General features: G+C 34.9%; 1 protein-coding gene across 3 annotated transcripts in view; it reads left to right on the top strand.

Annotated features, from left to right (window-relative positions):
* Positions 1–14,798, top strand: part of LOC140439726 (NAD-dependent protein deacetylase Sirt2-like) — a 522,839-nt gene that overhangs the window by 127,496 nt on the left and 380,545 nt on the right. For 2 of the 3 annotated variants that reach the window (XM_072529839.1, XM_072529838.1), the window contains exon 6: positions 4–190. In XM_072529839.1, the coding sequence (XP_072385940.1) occupies positions 4–190 (187 nt within the window). Of the gene's footprint in view, positions 1–3; positions 191–11,762; positions 11,806–14,798 lie in introns of all 3 variants that reach the window. The other variant, XM_072529840.1, reaches the window with a different exon arrangement.

Raw genomic sequence — 14,798 nt, 5'->3', positions numbered from 1 at the left:
TAGGGTTGAAGATCATGTACCGAGAATTTTAATAAACAGAGAAAAATCAGGACACCGATCAAGTATCATGACTATGCTTGGAATGGGAGGAGGTTTGAATTTTGATTCGAAAGATAACACAAGGGATGTTTGTTGGTTGGGAGATTGTGACGAGGGATGTCTACTATTTGCTGAAAAATTGGGATGGGCGGTAGGTTCTATGTAAACATTTAAGATGCAGTATCTAAATTTACATCTCCTGTATCATTTCAGCAAGTTTTTTTTTAATTATAAACATATATGGGGTTTAATACAGGGTTGCAATAAAGTATGAAAGAAAATCTTTGAAACTTTGAAACAAAAAAGACGTCATTCATAAAACTTTGCATATAAGTGCAATGACACATAACGCATCTGCGCTAGATTTTTTGTTACTACTCTACTTCCAGTTTTACTGAAAATGCCCTTAACTTATTTAATTTAAGTGAGACACCGGGGACTGTATATTTTTTTAGGTTTTAAAAAAACTTGTTATTCCTAATTCTTCCATACCAAGTTTGAACAGTGTAGTTAAGCCGACTCTGTACGCGGCATCTACGCGCCGACTCGTGGCAAGGTGTCATGTCAACGAGGAACGAGGACAGACAGAACCAAGATGGCGAACAAGAACTGACAGTTTTTTAGTTTTATAAGTTTTAAGTTGTATAAGTGATTTATCATACCCAACTACGGCTATCCATATAAAACATGGTCTTCGAGACGAATTAATGGATTTTTACACATAACACAATTGGCGCCATTTTCCGGCAAAAACACATTGTAGAAGTTATAAAGGAAATATATTATCACACATTGGGGATCGAAGAAAGTCGATATTCACACATACACAATTATAGAAGTAAAAGCAAAATTCATGATTTAGAGGCAAAGGTAACCAGAAACCAATATACATACATAAAAACACCACGTGAGTACACAGTATCCTTTTTTAAACAAATCATTTTCATACCTATTATTGAAACAAATTTACATGATCAGTCTGTGTCAGTTTCTTGTTCCTTTATTATTAAGTTATTAAAACATCTCTGGGTCATAACTACTTGTAATAGATAGTACAAAAAGGTAATAAATTCAATAACAACTATGGCAGAACTCACAAATTTAAAAAAAAAGAGGAGCACAATTAAGGCTCAAATGACACGATTTCAAACATTCTTAAATAATTATTCAGATGCTAGTGCATCACAGCTACCAAGTAGAATTGAAAAATGTAGAGAGTGGTGGAGAGATTTTGATATTATACAAGAAAACATTGAAACATTTGCATCTGGTGAGGGCATTGATATTGACTCACAGATAAATGAAAGATTAGATTTTCAGGATTTATATTTTGAATTAATTGGCATAGCAGAAGGGTTTTTGAATAAAACTGACTCTGTTTCAAACCAATCAGATACACAATCTGATACAATGACAGCCTCATCAAAAAATGTAAAACTACCTCCTTCAGAGGTACCAACATTTATCGGTTCATTTCATAGCTGGTTAGAGTTTAGGGATGGGTTTACAAGTTTAATAATCAACTAGCGGACCAACTCGACATCGAGTTTTTTAAATGAAATTTTTATTTTGCGAGAAAAATATACAATATATACAATGACCGGAAGTAAAAATATTTTTATCAATAACTCAAAAACTATAAATGATAATTTCGTGAACTTACATTTTTGAACTCTACGTTGAATTCTCTATTGATTTGACTAATAAAAATGAAACCGGAAGTCGACCTCAAAACCGGAATGCAATTTTTAGTTCATCAAATGTCGACATGGATATCATTTAGCAGTTAATTTTGCATGCTGATCACGAATCCGGTGTCAGATTTGCTCTATCTTGACGTTTTATGCGCGTTTATTTAGATTCGTCTCGACGAGACCTTTCGATCCATATATACATTGTGGGGTCTAAAACTTAAAGTAAATTTTAACTTCCGGTCATCTCAAAACCGGAAGTGAATTTTTGTACCAAAAGTATATCTTGACAATCTCATACGTAATACTAATAATATTCCGAAAAAATATTTTAATTATCTAATATGGTTTTTGAGTAAAGTGGTGGACAAGAAAAGGGCTTAGCGTTTTAGTATATAAGATAATTCAGAATTAACTGATGTAGACAAACTACACTATTTGAAAAAATCATTAGTTGATAGGGCAGTTGGGGCATTGGATGAGTTACCAACTACAAACACAAATTTTAATTTTGCATGGCATTTATTAGGTGAAACATATGAACGCAAAAAGTTAATAGCACGCAGTCACATTGATAAGTTAAATGAATATCCACATATAAATAATGAAACCTCATTCGAATTAAAAAAATTCTCTACTTCAATTAAAAAAGACTTAAAGGCATTAAAGACATTGGGTTATTTAGTAGAACAAGGGACAGGTTAAGACTAAGGACTATAGCACTATAGAAGATAGGGTACATGTTAGCAAATGCAATCATACCAATCCAACTCATACAAAAACAGAGATTCTGCTTTCAACAGCATTAGTTTACATGCAAGACAATTTTATAAACTTTCATGAATGCAGAGCCTTATTAGATTGTGGGTCTCAATCAAACTTTATTTGCAAATCATTGTTAGAAAAACTCAATATCCCAACGGAAAAGGTAGACATTCCAGTGGCAGGTATCAATCAAGGTATTACAAAAATTACACGGGCATAAGGTATAATACAATCTAAAACATGTAGTTATAAAGTAAGTGCATTTATGTTAGTTATAGATAAGATATCTGACAATTTACCAGCTTTTAATCTTAATTTAGAAATGATTGACATACCAAAAAACATTATGTTAGCTGATAGCTCTTTTGGAGTTGCAAAACCGGTTGAATTATTGTTAGGTTCATCTATATTTTGGCAATTACTATGTGTAGGGCAAATAAGACTGGGAAAAGACAAACCTATACTTCAGAAAACCAAATTGGGATGGGTGGTATCAGGGCCTGTGAGAACAATTGACAAAGGGGTACATTTTTCGGGTATGGTCTCATGTGATTTACATGGACGTTATATAGCACAATTACCACTTAGAGAAGATATTACAAAACTGGGGGATTCTTACAGCACAGCAATGAAGAGATTTCAAAACTTGGAGAGGAAACTGAACAACAATTCAAGTTTGCGAGAGCAGTATCACAAATTCATGGAAGAATATTTAGCATTAGGACACATGACAAAAATAGATGACCGGGAGCTACAGATACAAGGAGATACACCAAAATATTATATACCACATCATGGGATACTAAAGACATCATCTACTACTACCAAGCTTAGAGTAGTCTTCGATGGGTCTGCTAAAACAGACAATAATTTGTCATTGAATGATGTATTAATGGTGGGACCAAGGCTTCAGGAAGATTTATTACACATCTTGCTACGGTTTAGAAAACATAAAGTTGTCATTGCTTCTGATTGAAAAGATGTATCGGCAAGTTCTTATTTCTTCAAAACAAAGGGATTTACAAACAATTTTTTGGAGATTTTCATCGGATCAACCTATAAACACATACACATTAAACACAATAACATATGGTTTAGCACCATCTACCTTTCTCGCAATAAGATGTATACAACAAGCAGCATATGAACAAATGCCAAATTTACAAGAAGCTTGTCAAACTATTTTGAAGGATTTTTATGCAGATGATTTATTATCAGCAGGGGACACAATTGAAGAGGTTAGGAAGTTAAAGCAGGACATCAGTTTCATTTTGAGCTCAGCAGGATTTCAGCTCAGAAAATGGGTCTCAAATAAACCAGAAGTATTTGAAGGGGACTTACAAAATAATCAACAAGTTGAGCATTATTTGTCTGAAGACATCACTAGTAAAACTTTGGGGTTGTACTGGAATACTCAATTGGACATCTTGCAGTACAATATTAATTTTAATATACAATCTCAGACAACCAAAAGATCAGTATTATCAATGATTTCTCAAATATTTGACCCTCTGGGTCTTGTGGGACCAGTCATAATCACGGCTAAGGTAATTATGCAATCATTATGGAAGCTCAAATTGGATTGGAATGAGTCATTACCTCAGGATCTTTACACCGCTTGGAACAAATTTAAGGAAACAATTTCAGATTTATACCAAACACAAATTCCAAGACATGTGTTATGCTTACAACCAAAGGACATTGAACTTCACTGCTTCAGCGATGCATCGGAAGTTGCATATGGGGTAGCAATTTATGTACGGTCAATAAGTCACGATGGGTTATATCATGTGCATCTACTATCTGCTAAATCAAGAGTAGCTCCGTTAAAGACAATCTCATTACCAAGGTTAGAGTTATGTGGGGCGTTACTCAGCGCAAAACTTGCCAGGGAAGTTATACATACAATGGACATAAGATTTAATAAAGTGCATTTTTGGACAGATTCGACAATTACATTACATTGGATAAAGGGGGAGGCTTCAAAATGGAAAACATTTGTGTCACATCGGGTTTCGGAGATTCAAAATTTGACTAAAACATATGAGTGGCATCACATCCACTCCAAAGAAAATCCAGCCGACATCATATCCAGGGAGATGGAACCAAAATTACTTAACGATTCTTCACTTTGGTGGAATAACCACAAAATAATACACAATAATAACCACAAAAAACCACAGCTTATATTCTGCGATTTATAAACAATTGTAGATTGCCAATAGGTGAACGTAAATGGGGTATACTTACTGTTGATGAAAGGGAGGGCGCACTAATAATTCTAATCAAAATGGCTCAATTGGAAACATTTGGTTCAGACATTTTGTCAATAAAAAGATTGGGCTCATTATGTAAGACAAGCAGTCTCATCTCATTAAACCCTTTTTTAGATTCAGAAGGTATTTTAAGAGTTGGTGGACGTTTATAAAATTCAGATTTACCATTTTCACAAAAACATCCAATTATCTTACCAAAAAATCATGTGCTCACACGGCTTATCGTTACTTCATATCATCTTAAACATTTACATATGGGACAACAAACTTTATTATCTATTTTACGGCTAAAATTTTGGGTTCTTTCAGGGCGTAATACAATCAGACATATTCTGCACAAGTGCATAACATGTTTTAGGGCAAGGCCAGTTACTAGTTGATTATGGTGGTCCCTTTCAGTTAAAAACAAGCAACCTAAGAAATTGTAAAATTGTTAAGAGTTAAATTTGTATATTCACTTGCTTTACTACTAGGGAAACTCATATTGAATTGGTTTATGAGTTAACTACAGAGTCATTCTTAAACTGTTTCAAACGTTTGGTTGCTAGAAGGGGTCTCTGTCAAAACTTGTACTCGGACAATGCTACGAATTTTGTGGGAGCAAACAATCATTTGAAGGAACTGTACTCATTTATAAGTGATACAAATATCAAGTCAAAGTTTCTCCAGCATTTTGCTGATCACCAAATCAATTGGAAATTCATACCTCCCCACTCTCCTCATTTTGGCGGGGTATGGGAGTCAACTATTAAGTCTGTAAAATATCATTTAAAAGGGGTATTGGGGGAAAACAAATACACATATGATGAGATGTATACTCTCCTGACACAGGTTGAATCATTTTTAAACTCACGACCCCTCTTACCATTGTCCAATGATCCACTTGACCTTGGTGTACTCCTGGTGTAACGCCAGGACATTTTTTAATTGGAGATTCCTTAATGGCTGTACCACAAGAGGATCTCACAGATGTCCATACAAACAAACTCAAGCGATATCATCACCTTACGCAAGTTATTTAACATTTTTGGGCTAGATGGTCGCGAGAATATTTGTCGACTCTTCAGCAACGTACAAAATGGAAGGCAGCAAGTCCTAATATCCAAAGGGGCTCGATGGTTATTCTCAAAGATGACAAACTGCCTCCAATGAAATGGGAACTAGGAAGAGTAGTCGATGTGTATCCGGGCAGCGATGGGATAGTGCGCGTTATGTGTGTTCGTACTGCTCACGGTACATTCAAAAGAGCATGCGCGAAACTATGTGTTTTACCGATTAGTGACAATTAGCTCGTCCGGTTATATAGTTGTTGACTATTTCGGTCTGTTGAAAGGCATGTGTTACTTCAGCCTTTCAAGGGGGGCGGCATGAACAGTGTAGTTAAGCCAACTCTGTACGCGACATCTACGCGCCGACTCGTGGCAAGGTGTCATGTCAACGAGGACAGACAGAACCAAGATGGCGAACAAGAACTGACAGTTTTTACGTTTTTTAGTTTTATAAGTTTTAAGTTGTATTTTTAAAATAATAAAAACCAAATATACAGTCCACTTAAGTCGTACGGATTTATCATACCCAACTACGGCTATCCATACAAAACAAAGTTTATTAGACAAAATTTGTTAAAACGAGAAATAAATCACTTTACAGTTAAAGCATAGTTAATGTTTAAGTAAATAACTTATTTACTTAAACCAATGAGGATAATAATTAAAAAAAAGTCACTTCAAATATTTAAAACTCTCGTCATTCGGCCCTTGACAATGTGCAAGCCTATTAATCAATCATTCTTTGTTACGAATCGTGTAAACACGTTGGTTCCCTAATGTAAACACCCCAAATAAAAAATTCAAACGGATTAAGGTCAGATAAATGAGCAGGCCACTCTATGCATCTTCTTCTACGTCCACTGAAACGATTTGAAAAATTCGCGTTTCAAAAAATGTCTTAACTACTCGATGTTGAAAAAAAATTGTAACTTGCCATGCTGTTTAGATGCAGGAATAATTTGGTTATTTAGTATATCTAAAAACTTGTAACCAGTAAAGCTTCCGTGCCTATAAGCCTATTTTGGACAATATTGTTTCAAACATTCTACTTTTTTTGATGCTAATCTAACACAATCACCATAACCGATTTTTATTAATATTTCAATAGATTTGTTCTACATTTGTCCTATAAAGTAAAGGAAAAAGTTTAACTAGATCCGCTCATTCAAGCGAGACAACCGAGGCAGCGCATGAAATGGACTGTATCTATAAACGAAAAATTTTGCGCTTTTGCTAAATACCTTGTACAGACAAAATAACAAATAGTGTAGTTCTTCGAAGAATGAACAAAGAACGGGAGCTGTTGATCACCATCAAGAGAATAAAGTTGGAATATCTTGGTCATGTGATAAGAGGGAAAAAGTACCGATTGCTCCAGTTAATTATTTAAGGAAAGATTCAGGGCAAACGAAGCGTGGGGAGATGACGTATATCTTGGATGCGCAATTTAAGAGACTGGTTCCAGTGCACATCTAACCAATTATTTAGAGCAACAGCTTCAAAGATACGAATAGTAATTATGATTGCCAAACTACGTAGCGGAGAGGGCACTTGAAGAAGAAGAAGAAGACGAACCCTGGTCGAGAAACAATCGGCTATCGACCACATATCGATTATTACTTAATTTTAAGTAATAATATCCCAGAGACTAAACGCGATACCATCAGAAGCGAAGTCAAACGGCGGATTCATAACCCAGATCTAGATCAAATCCACAATGACATCCCTAATGAGCAGACTCCTGAGCCTGCATTACAAGAAACTCAACCTGTTGATACGCAATAGGACAACAACGAGTTGCACGATAGCCTGGTAAGTAAAATGACAAGTGCCGTACAAGTTGGGACAAACCTACTTAGCGTAATGGGACAAAGCTACTTAGCAGACCACCGCTACTAAAAATAAACTCAAAAAAACTAGGTGCGCTGTTAAAAATTGTGAATACTGAAGTTCTACTCAATTATATCGTGGGAGCCCATACATTAGAATATTTGCATATATCGGAAGGACTGAAAACAGAATTGCACCCTGGGAAAAACGACTGCTGAGGAAAATTGAATTATTGCTCAGGGATATTGGACAAATTACGGAATACATCCGAGAAGTAGGACTTCATAAAGTAATAAAAAGAGCTAAAGAAATAAGTCTACACTGTCTGGACGCATTAAAACAAAAACTCTCCGTTTATTTAGGTCGCCTAAGGAGATACAAAGTTAGTAACAACCGGAAATGCGACAATGTACTTTTTGAGCATGTAGGGAAGGTTTTCTATAGAAAACTGAATTCCACTGTAGAAAATAAAAATGCATCCTACCCAAGCTAAGAAGAAATTCATTAGTTTTGGGGAAACCAACTTTCGACGACAGCTATACTCCATTCGCTTAGCTCGGGCATATTTTGACAGATTCATTGTCGGAAACCTACAGCACAACAATTCCTACTTCTCAGTATTAATAGCTCAAGCATCCTACTATTGCAGACTTCTTTCTTTAAAAAAAGAAGAATTATTCTAAATAGTGGAAGTGTATACTAAACCCATCAAATTTTGGGTAGTATATATTTAAAAAATATATTTTAGTTGTTATAATTTAACATAACTATTTATTATATGGTGCAGATAAATAAATATTGATTGTCGGTAATTCGCAAAGTTCTATTTTATTTACTATTTAGTTTGTTTACTATTAATATTGGCTATGAGTACGTGTGCTTGGTTGTATAGTAATTTCCAGCCACTTTAGTCTGTCAAAAAGTAACTAACTTAGCAAAAAAATAATTACTAAATTCACTAGACAGTTCGGACTGGGAATAGCGAACCGAGTATAGTCATAGGAACAATGCTGGAAGTCGATGATAGTATAGTGACCTTTTTAAAGCATATAATGACAGGAGTGGAAGACTAAAATTCACCTTCAAATAAATACCCGGTGAAAACAACATCGAAACTGAAGATATCCCAATTAACCGGGGTATTTTCCAGGGGGGCTCGTTGAGTCCACTTTGGTTCTGTTTAGCGATGAACCCACTATCTCAGCTACTGAACTCCAATGACTCAGGTTTTAGCATCAAAAATAACAATACTGTTGTGGCGAAGCCTAATCATCTGCTGTATATGGATGATTTGAAATTAATGGCTTCCAGTCGAAATCACCTGGATCAGATGCTGAAAACTGTATGCACTTGTATGAAAACTGTGATATCAGTATGCACTTTGGATTAGACAAGTGCCGTATTCTAAATAGAGTCAGAGGAAAGGTTCAGCTCGGAGATTTCGATATGCAAGATGGCCAAAACATCGAGGCAATGGGTGAAGTTATAAAGTGGTCAAAAACGGATATAGAGAGTCTTCAGCGAAAATTAAGAACACTTCTCACAAAGGCGCAAAAACACCATCCACGCAGTGGATGTAGTAGAAGTAGAGAGAACAACATTACCGCGATATCAACAGGGAAGAGGAGTAATTTAAGAACCTATTTTCAGGCGCAGGCTGAGACATCTACTTTACATCGAATAATTTGCACAGTAGATGACACAACACCGCTCAAACTGAGGGAACAAAAAATGCGCATAAACCACCTGACTAAGCAAGAAAAAATGCTCACCTTGCTGAGTAAACCTCTGCATGGGCGACATCTCAATAAGGTCAGCCAATAATATGTCGACAATACAGCGTCGAACTATTGGTTGACATCAGGAAAGATGTTTTTCGAGACTGCGGGTTTCCTACTTGCCATTCAGGATCAGGTTATTCCAACGAAAAATTACGTTAAATATATTGTCAAAGACCCTCAGGTCCAAAAAGATAAATGCCGATATGGATGTCAAGCCCAAGAAACCATCCATCTTACGGGGGCTGACAGGTGATTGTCGGAACTGATTACAAGGAACGCCAAACTCAATATTCTTCACCAAAAGCTAGGGACAAACTGGGACTTCTCCAAAACGACCATCTCCCTTATTATCTATATATTCCTGACAGAATGCTTGAAAACGACAACTATAAATTTTACTGGGACCGCACTGTGCTCACAGACTAACCAGTGGCACATAATAGACCAGATCTCATACTAGTTAATAAACTTACTTGACAGACAACACTAACAGATGTGGCGATACCTAACAATAACAACCTGCGTGTTAAAGAGCCTCTTAGAGAACATAAAGCAGCTGGGTCTTAATGAACATCTTTATAAGGCCATGCAAAAAACAGTACTGCTTTCAACATCTAGATGCGTACGACAATTTTTGGGAGATACTTCGTGGTTCCAAGTCACCTAGGGCTCGATAACACGGAAAGAGTCCCACCAGAGCTCAATCTTTTGATACCGGGGTGAGTGAAATTTCCCCTTAGAGGGAGTGTGAGCTGTATGGCTAAATGTGGATAATAATAATGTTGCAGAAGCCCATATGCTGGAACATTTGCACATGCTTATTTGTAGTGCAGCAACAGCAACACCAAATGTAATGAGAATTAAGATCAGAACACGACGGGGTACCAATGTCGGAGGGACAGATAACAGAGTTGCACCGTGGTAAAAACGGCTTCTAAAGAAGATTGATTTACTGCGTAGTGATATTGGTCAAATGACAGAATATATACGAGGAATAACAAGTAAAAAAGTCATCAGAAGAGATGAAGGAATAATGCTGAGCACTGAAGGCACTCGCAATATTATCCAGAAAACAACACAGCCCAACAGTGCCTGGATACATTAAAGCAAAAACTCTACGTTTATTCAGGACGGCTAAGGAGGTACAAAGTCAGTAATAGCCGGAAATGTGACAATGTGCTTTTTGAGCGTGTCGAAAAGGCGTTCTATCGGAAACTTAATTCCACTGTAGAAAGTGCCAGTAAATCGTACACTAGCCAAGAAGAAATTCAGGAGATTTGGGAAAATCAACTTTCCACATCAGGTGCTGTTAACACCAATGCTGGATGGATAGAAGATACAACGCATAACTGTCAAAACTGCAGTAATATTCCTTATGAACCTTTTAACACTGAAGAAGTTTCGAACATTATCAAATAACTGGAAATCTCATGGACCAGACGGAGTTCAAAACTTCTAGCTAAAAAAGTATTGGAGTGTTCATGAGTGCTTATTAACACTAATTAATCATGTTAAAAGATCCTTTATCAAGAGATAGCTTTCAAATTGGGACTACTCCAAACAAACCATCTCCCATATTACCAATACGTTCCTGAGCGTATGCTTGAGAATAACAACTTTAAGCTATACTGGGATCGTACTGTGCTCACAGACCAAACAGTATCACATAATAGACCAGATCTCGTACTAGTTAATAAACTAACGAGACAAATAAGGAGACAATGGAGAATGGAAAGTACCCAGACGATACCTATTATTCTTTCTACCACTGGAGTCATTCATAAGTCACGTTAGGGCTCTATAACACGGGAAAAGTTCCACCAGAGCTCAATCCTTTTGATAGCGTACATATCTGGGATGAGAAAATTTTCCCCTTAGACGGAATGTGAGCCCTATGGCTAAATCTAGGATGTTTATTTAGAAAGCTTATATTATAATATAGATTACAATAAACAAAAAGCATTCTAAATAAACCTAAAAATTCACTGAAGTAGAGCTACTATAAAAGTAACACTCCTTGTGCGTGAAACGTAAAAATATATGTTCAAAAAAGAAATAATAAATATAAATAGTAAGTTACATGTGTGCACTTATAAAAATACATTAATTTTAATTTAGGATGAGACACAAATGTCAGTACATGCTATTAACTGCAGTAAATTCAAGAAAATTTGAAGTTGGTAATCAAAGTCTATTTAGATATTTATTATTTACTACTATTTTCCATTAATCAGTTCTTCATAGAATTATGTTGTTTTGTTTTTAATCCATTGTTTAATTTCATATTTATCTGTTTTTATAATTTTTAACTTGTTTTAAATTCTCTTGTAGAAATATAGTATAATTTGGGCTCCATGTAATCAACATCTCTGAGGTATGGATTTATTACATTTAGATAAAATTGCATTATTCCTTGAATAAATAGTTGATTTTAATAGTTAAATAAAAATGTTAAAATCTGTTAATATAAAGAATATAAATATTTTCTCAAACAAGTATTAAATGATAGTTTTTTGGGAAAACAAAAACCAAAGACAAATAATTATATATATATATATATATATATATATATATATATATATATATATATATATATATATATATATATATATATATACAGTATAGGTAAAAGTTTATGGTCGGTATGGACCTTATGTGAGATGGAGTGAGAAACACTTGTTTAAAAAGGGAGAGGTATATTCGGTCCGCCCTTTAAATCGCCGAACTTGCATGAGTGGAAATAATAAAAAAGGGGAAATTCAACGTTGCCAAACTTATTGGTTTTATTTGACCTGTTGTCTTTTTAGCATTTGAACAATGTTCTAAGATAATCAAATTTGGGCGAAATGGATTTAAATGGCAGCTTACTGTTTTTTATTGGGAATATGCCACAATTTTACTTTACAATAAGTGTAATTTAACATTTTAATTGCCACTTCGGAAATCGTTTTATATAAATAAAATTAATAATGATTCGTATTTTAAGTACGATTTCCGAATTAAAAATTTAAACATCAAAATAAGCTTATTTTAAAGTCACAGTGTGCCTTATTTCTAATAAAAATAATAAAATGAATATAACTTCACAATAAATAAACCTTCATACGAAATTATTTGGCAACGTCTCATGTCGCGTAGTCAAAGCACCGAATCAGATGTAGAGGTGGGTCTTTGACATTTTTATCGTTAAGAGCGTAGGCGCAAAATTTCGGGCCAATGCTTTTTAAATGCATTCTTTTTTTCGAATCCTGAGAAAACTAATAAATATTTTTGAAAAATTTAAACGCAGAATGAAAGAATACATTATTACCGAGGGCCAAAAGTCTCTGAAAACTTCTATAATGTTTATTTTAATAAGTTACAGGGGTGAAAAAAGAGAAAATTTAGTGTGATTTTGAATTTTAAGTATCTCATTCAAAAAAACTTTTTGTTTATTCTGAGGGATTTTCGGCCCTCGGCAATAACGTCACCTTTCATTCTGCGTTTAAATTTTTCAAAAATATTTGTTAGTTTTCTCAGGATTCGAAAAAAATGAGTACATTAAAAAAGAATTGGCCCGAAATTTTGCGCCTACGCTCTTAACGCAACTAAACCGATTTTCGTAAACAATAACTATGATTGTTTAACAGTAGTTTCAAGTAAGAGAGTACCTACATACACAAACATGATGGATATTATCGTTTATGTGTATATTTATTGAAGTGAAAGAAACTAATGAAGGATATATTTATTATAACTTGAAAAATAAACTAAACAATACAAATAGTAAATCGTACTTACATTTATATTACACGTTATTATTAAATCGCGAATCGTCTAAATTGACATTTAAAAACGTAAGTTTTTCTACTTTACTTCTTGTTAACCGTGTTCTTCTTTTATTTAAAATTAAACCAGATTTTGAACATGTGTTCACAATACTTTATGAATATAGTGCTTAAGTTAGGATATACATGGCAATGGTTTTTCCACCATTGTAATGGACTCTCGATACAGGTGTACGTTTAGATGAGTCATGTCTAATTAATTGTTCAAAAATACACCATGGACTTAAGTCATCTTTATCGGTTTCCTTTTCTTGTACTGGTTGGTTTTCAATAGTATAATCTTCTTTTTCTTTTTTTATAGAAGTAACCAGCTTCTTAACTCTTTCTTTTGTTTTTTTACCTGCATTTTTATTAGAAAATCCCTGCACTTTAAATCGTGAATCCATAAATGTACATAATGACAATGTGCCACTCTGTTCTATCCCTCTAAATCTTTTTGCTAAACCCGATATTAGTAATTGTACTACGTCGGATACTATGGATGTAAGGTTACCGTTTGCTAAAATTTTATTACAAGATTCTTGCAGGCAGCGTACCATAACAATCACTGAACTACCCTTCAAGTATTTTTGGCCACTTATTGTACTTGTTATTTCTTTAAAAAGCCGTAAAATTTGGGAAAGTTGAGAACAAATAATCCAGTCTTCATTATTTAGATTTGGTCCAAGTCTTAGTTTGTATTCACTAATAAAAATGTGGAACGGATTGCCTCTTCTAACTCTGTCATTCATACATATTTAACATGTAATAGGTGAAGTTCTACCTAGTTTCCACGTCTTGGATTGGCCGTTTGGGAACTTTGTTATGTTGTAAACCTAACGAAGTCGTTAGGACTCTTTTATTTCACGCATACGCCATTAACACGGCCAAAGGTCAAAGTGTGTCTTAAGATGGTAAATGTATTAGGGTAGATGGTCTCTGTTACCCTCTGCTACCCTCTGGTAAATGGTCTCTGTTACCCTCTGTGTGTCTCTGTTACGCTCTGGAACGCTCTGGTATATGGTCTCTGTTACCCTCTGTGTGTCTCTGTTACGCTCTGCTACCCTCTGGTACTCTCTGGTATATGGTCTCTGTTACCCTCTGTGTGTCACACTTCTGTCATACTTCTGTCTACGTGTCACAGATGGCTCTGTGTGTTTCTGCGTCGAATGTCACGCCATTTACGTAATTTCACGTGAAATGTCACGTCCTGCGTCGAATGTTTCTAATTTCTTTTGCCATCGGATGGTGACTAGTAATTTTTGTTTATACAAAACACCTCTTGTCCTTTGTGATGTTTTTTATTGCTACGATTACATGATAAATGCTAGATTGCTTTTTCCATTTTGTTACCTTTTGTGTGTATGTTTTTTGATGTTTTTAATGTATTTTTCACGGTATTTCGTCGACTTTATGCATTATTTCTTTTTACGGCTGCTAGGAATATGATTTTTAATGTTTTATTTTATTGTTATTGTGTTTAGGCGGCTTGCCCTTTGCTTTTTTTTTGTGAGACGGTATATTTGCCGTGAGGTTGTAACCCTTCTTGTTTTACATATTA

This window comes from Diabrotica undecimpunctata, chromosome 4 (genome assembly GCF_040954645.1).
Source record: "Diabrotica undecimpunctata isolate CICGRU chromosome 4, icDiaUnde3, whole genome shotgun sequence".
Taxonomy (NCBI): Eukaryota; Metazoa; Arthropoda; class Insecta; order Coleoptera; family Chrysomelidae; genus Diabrotica; species Diabrotica undecimpunctata.
Note: the sequence above shows the minus strand (reverse complement) of the source record. Positions and strands in the feature narration are given on the sequence as shown.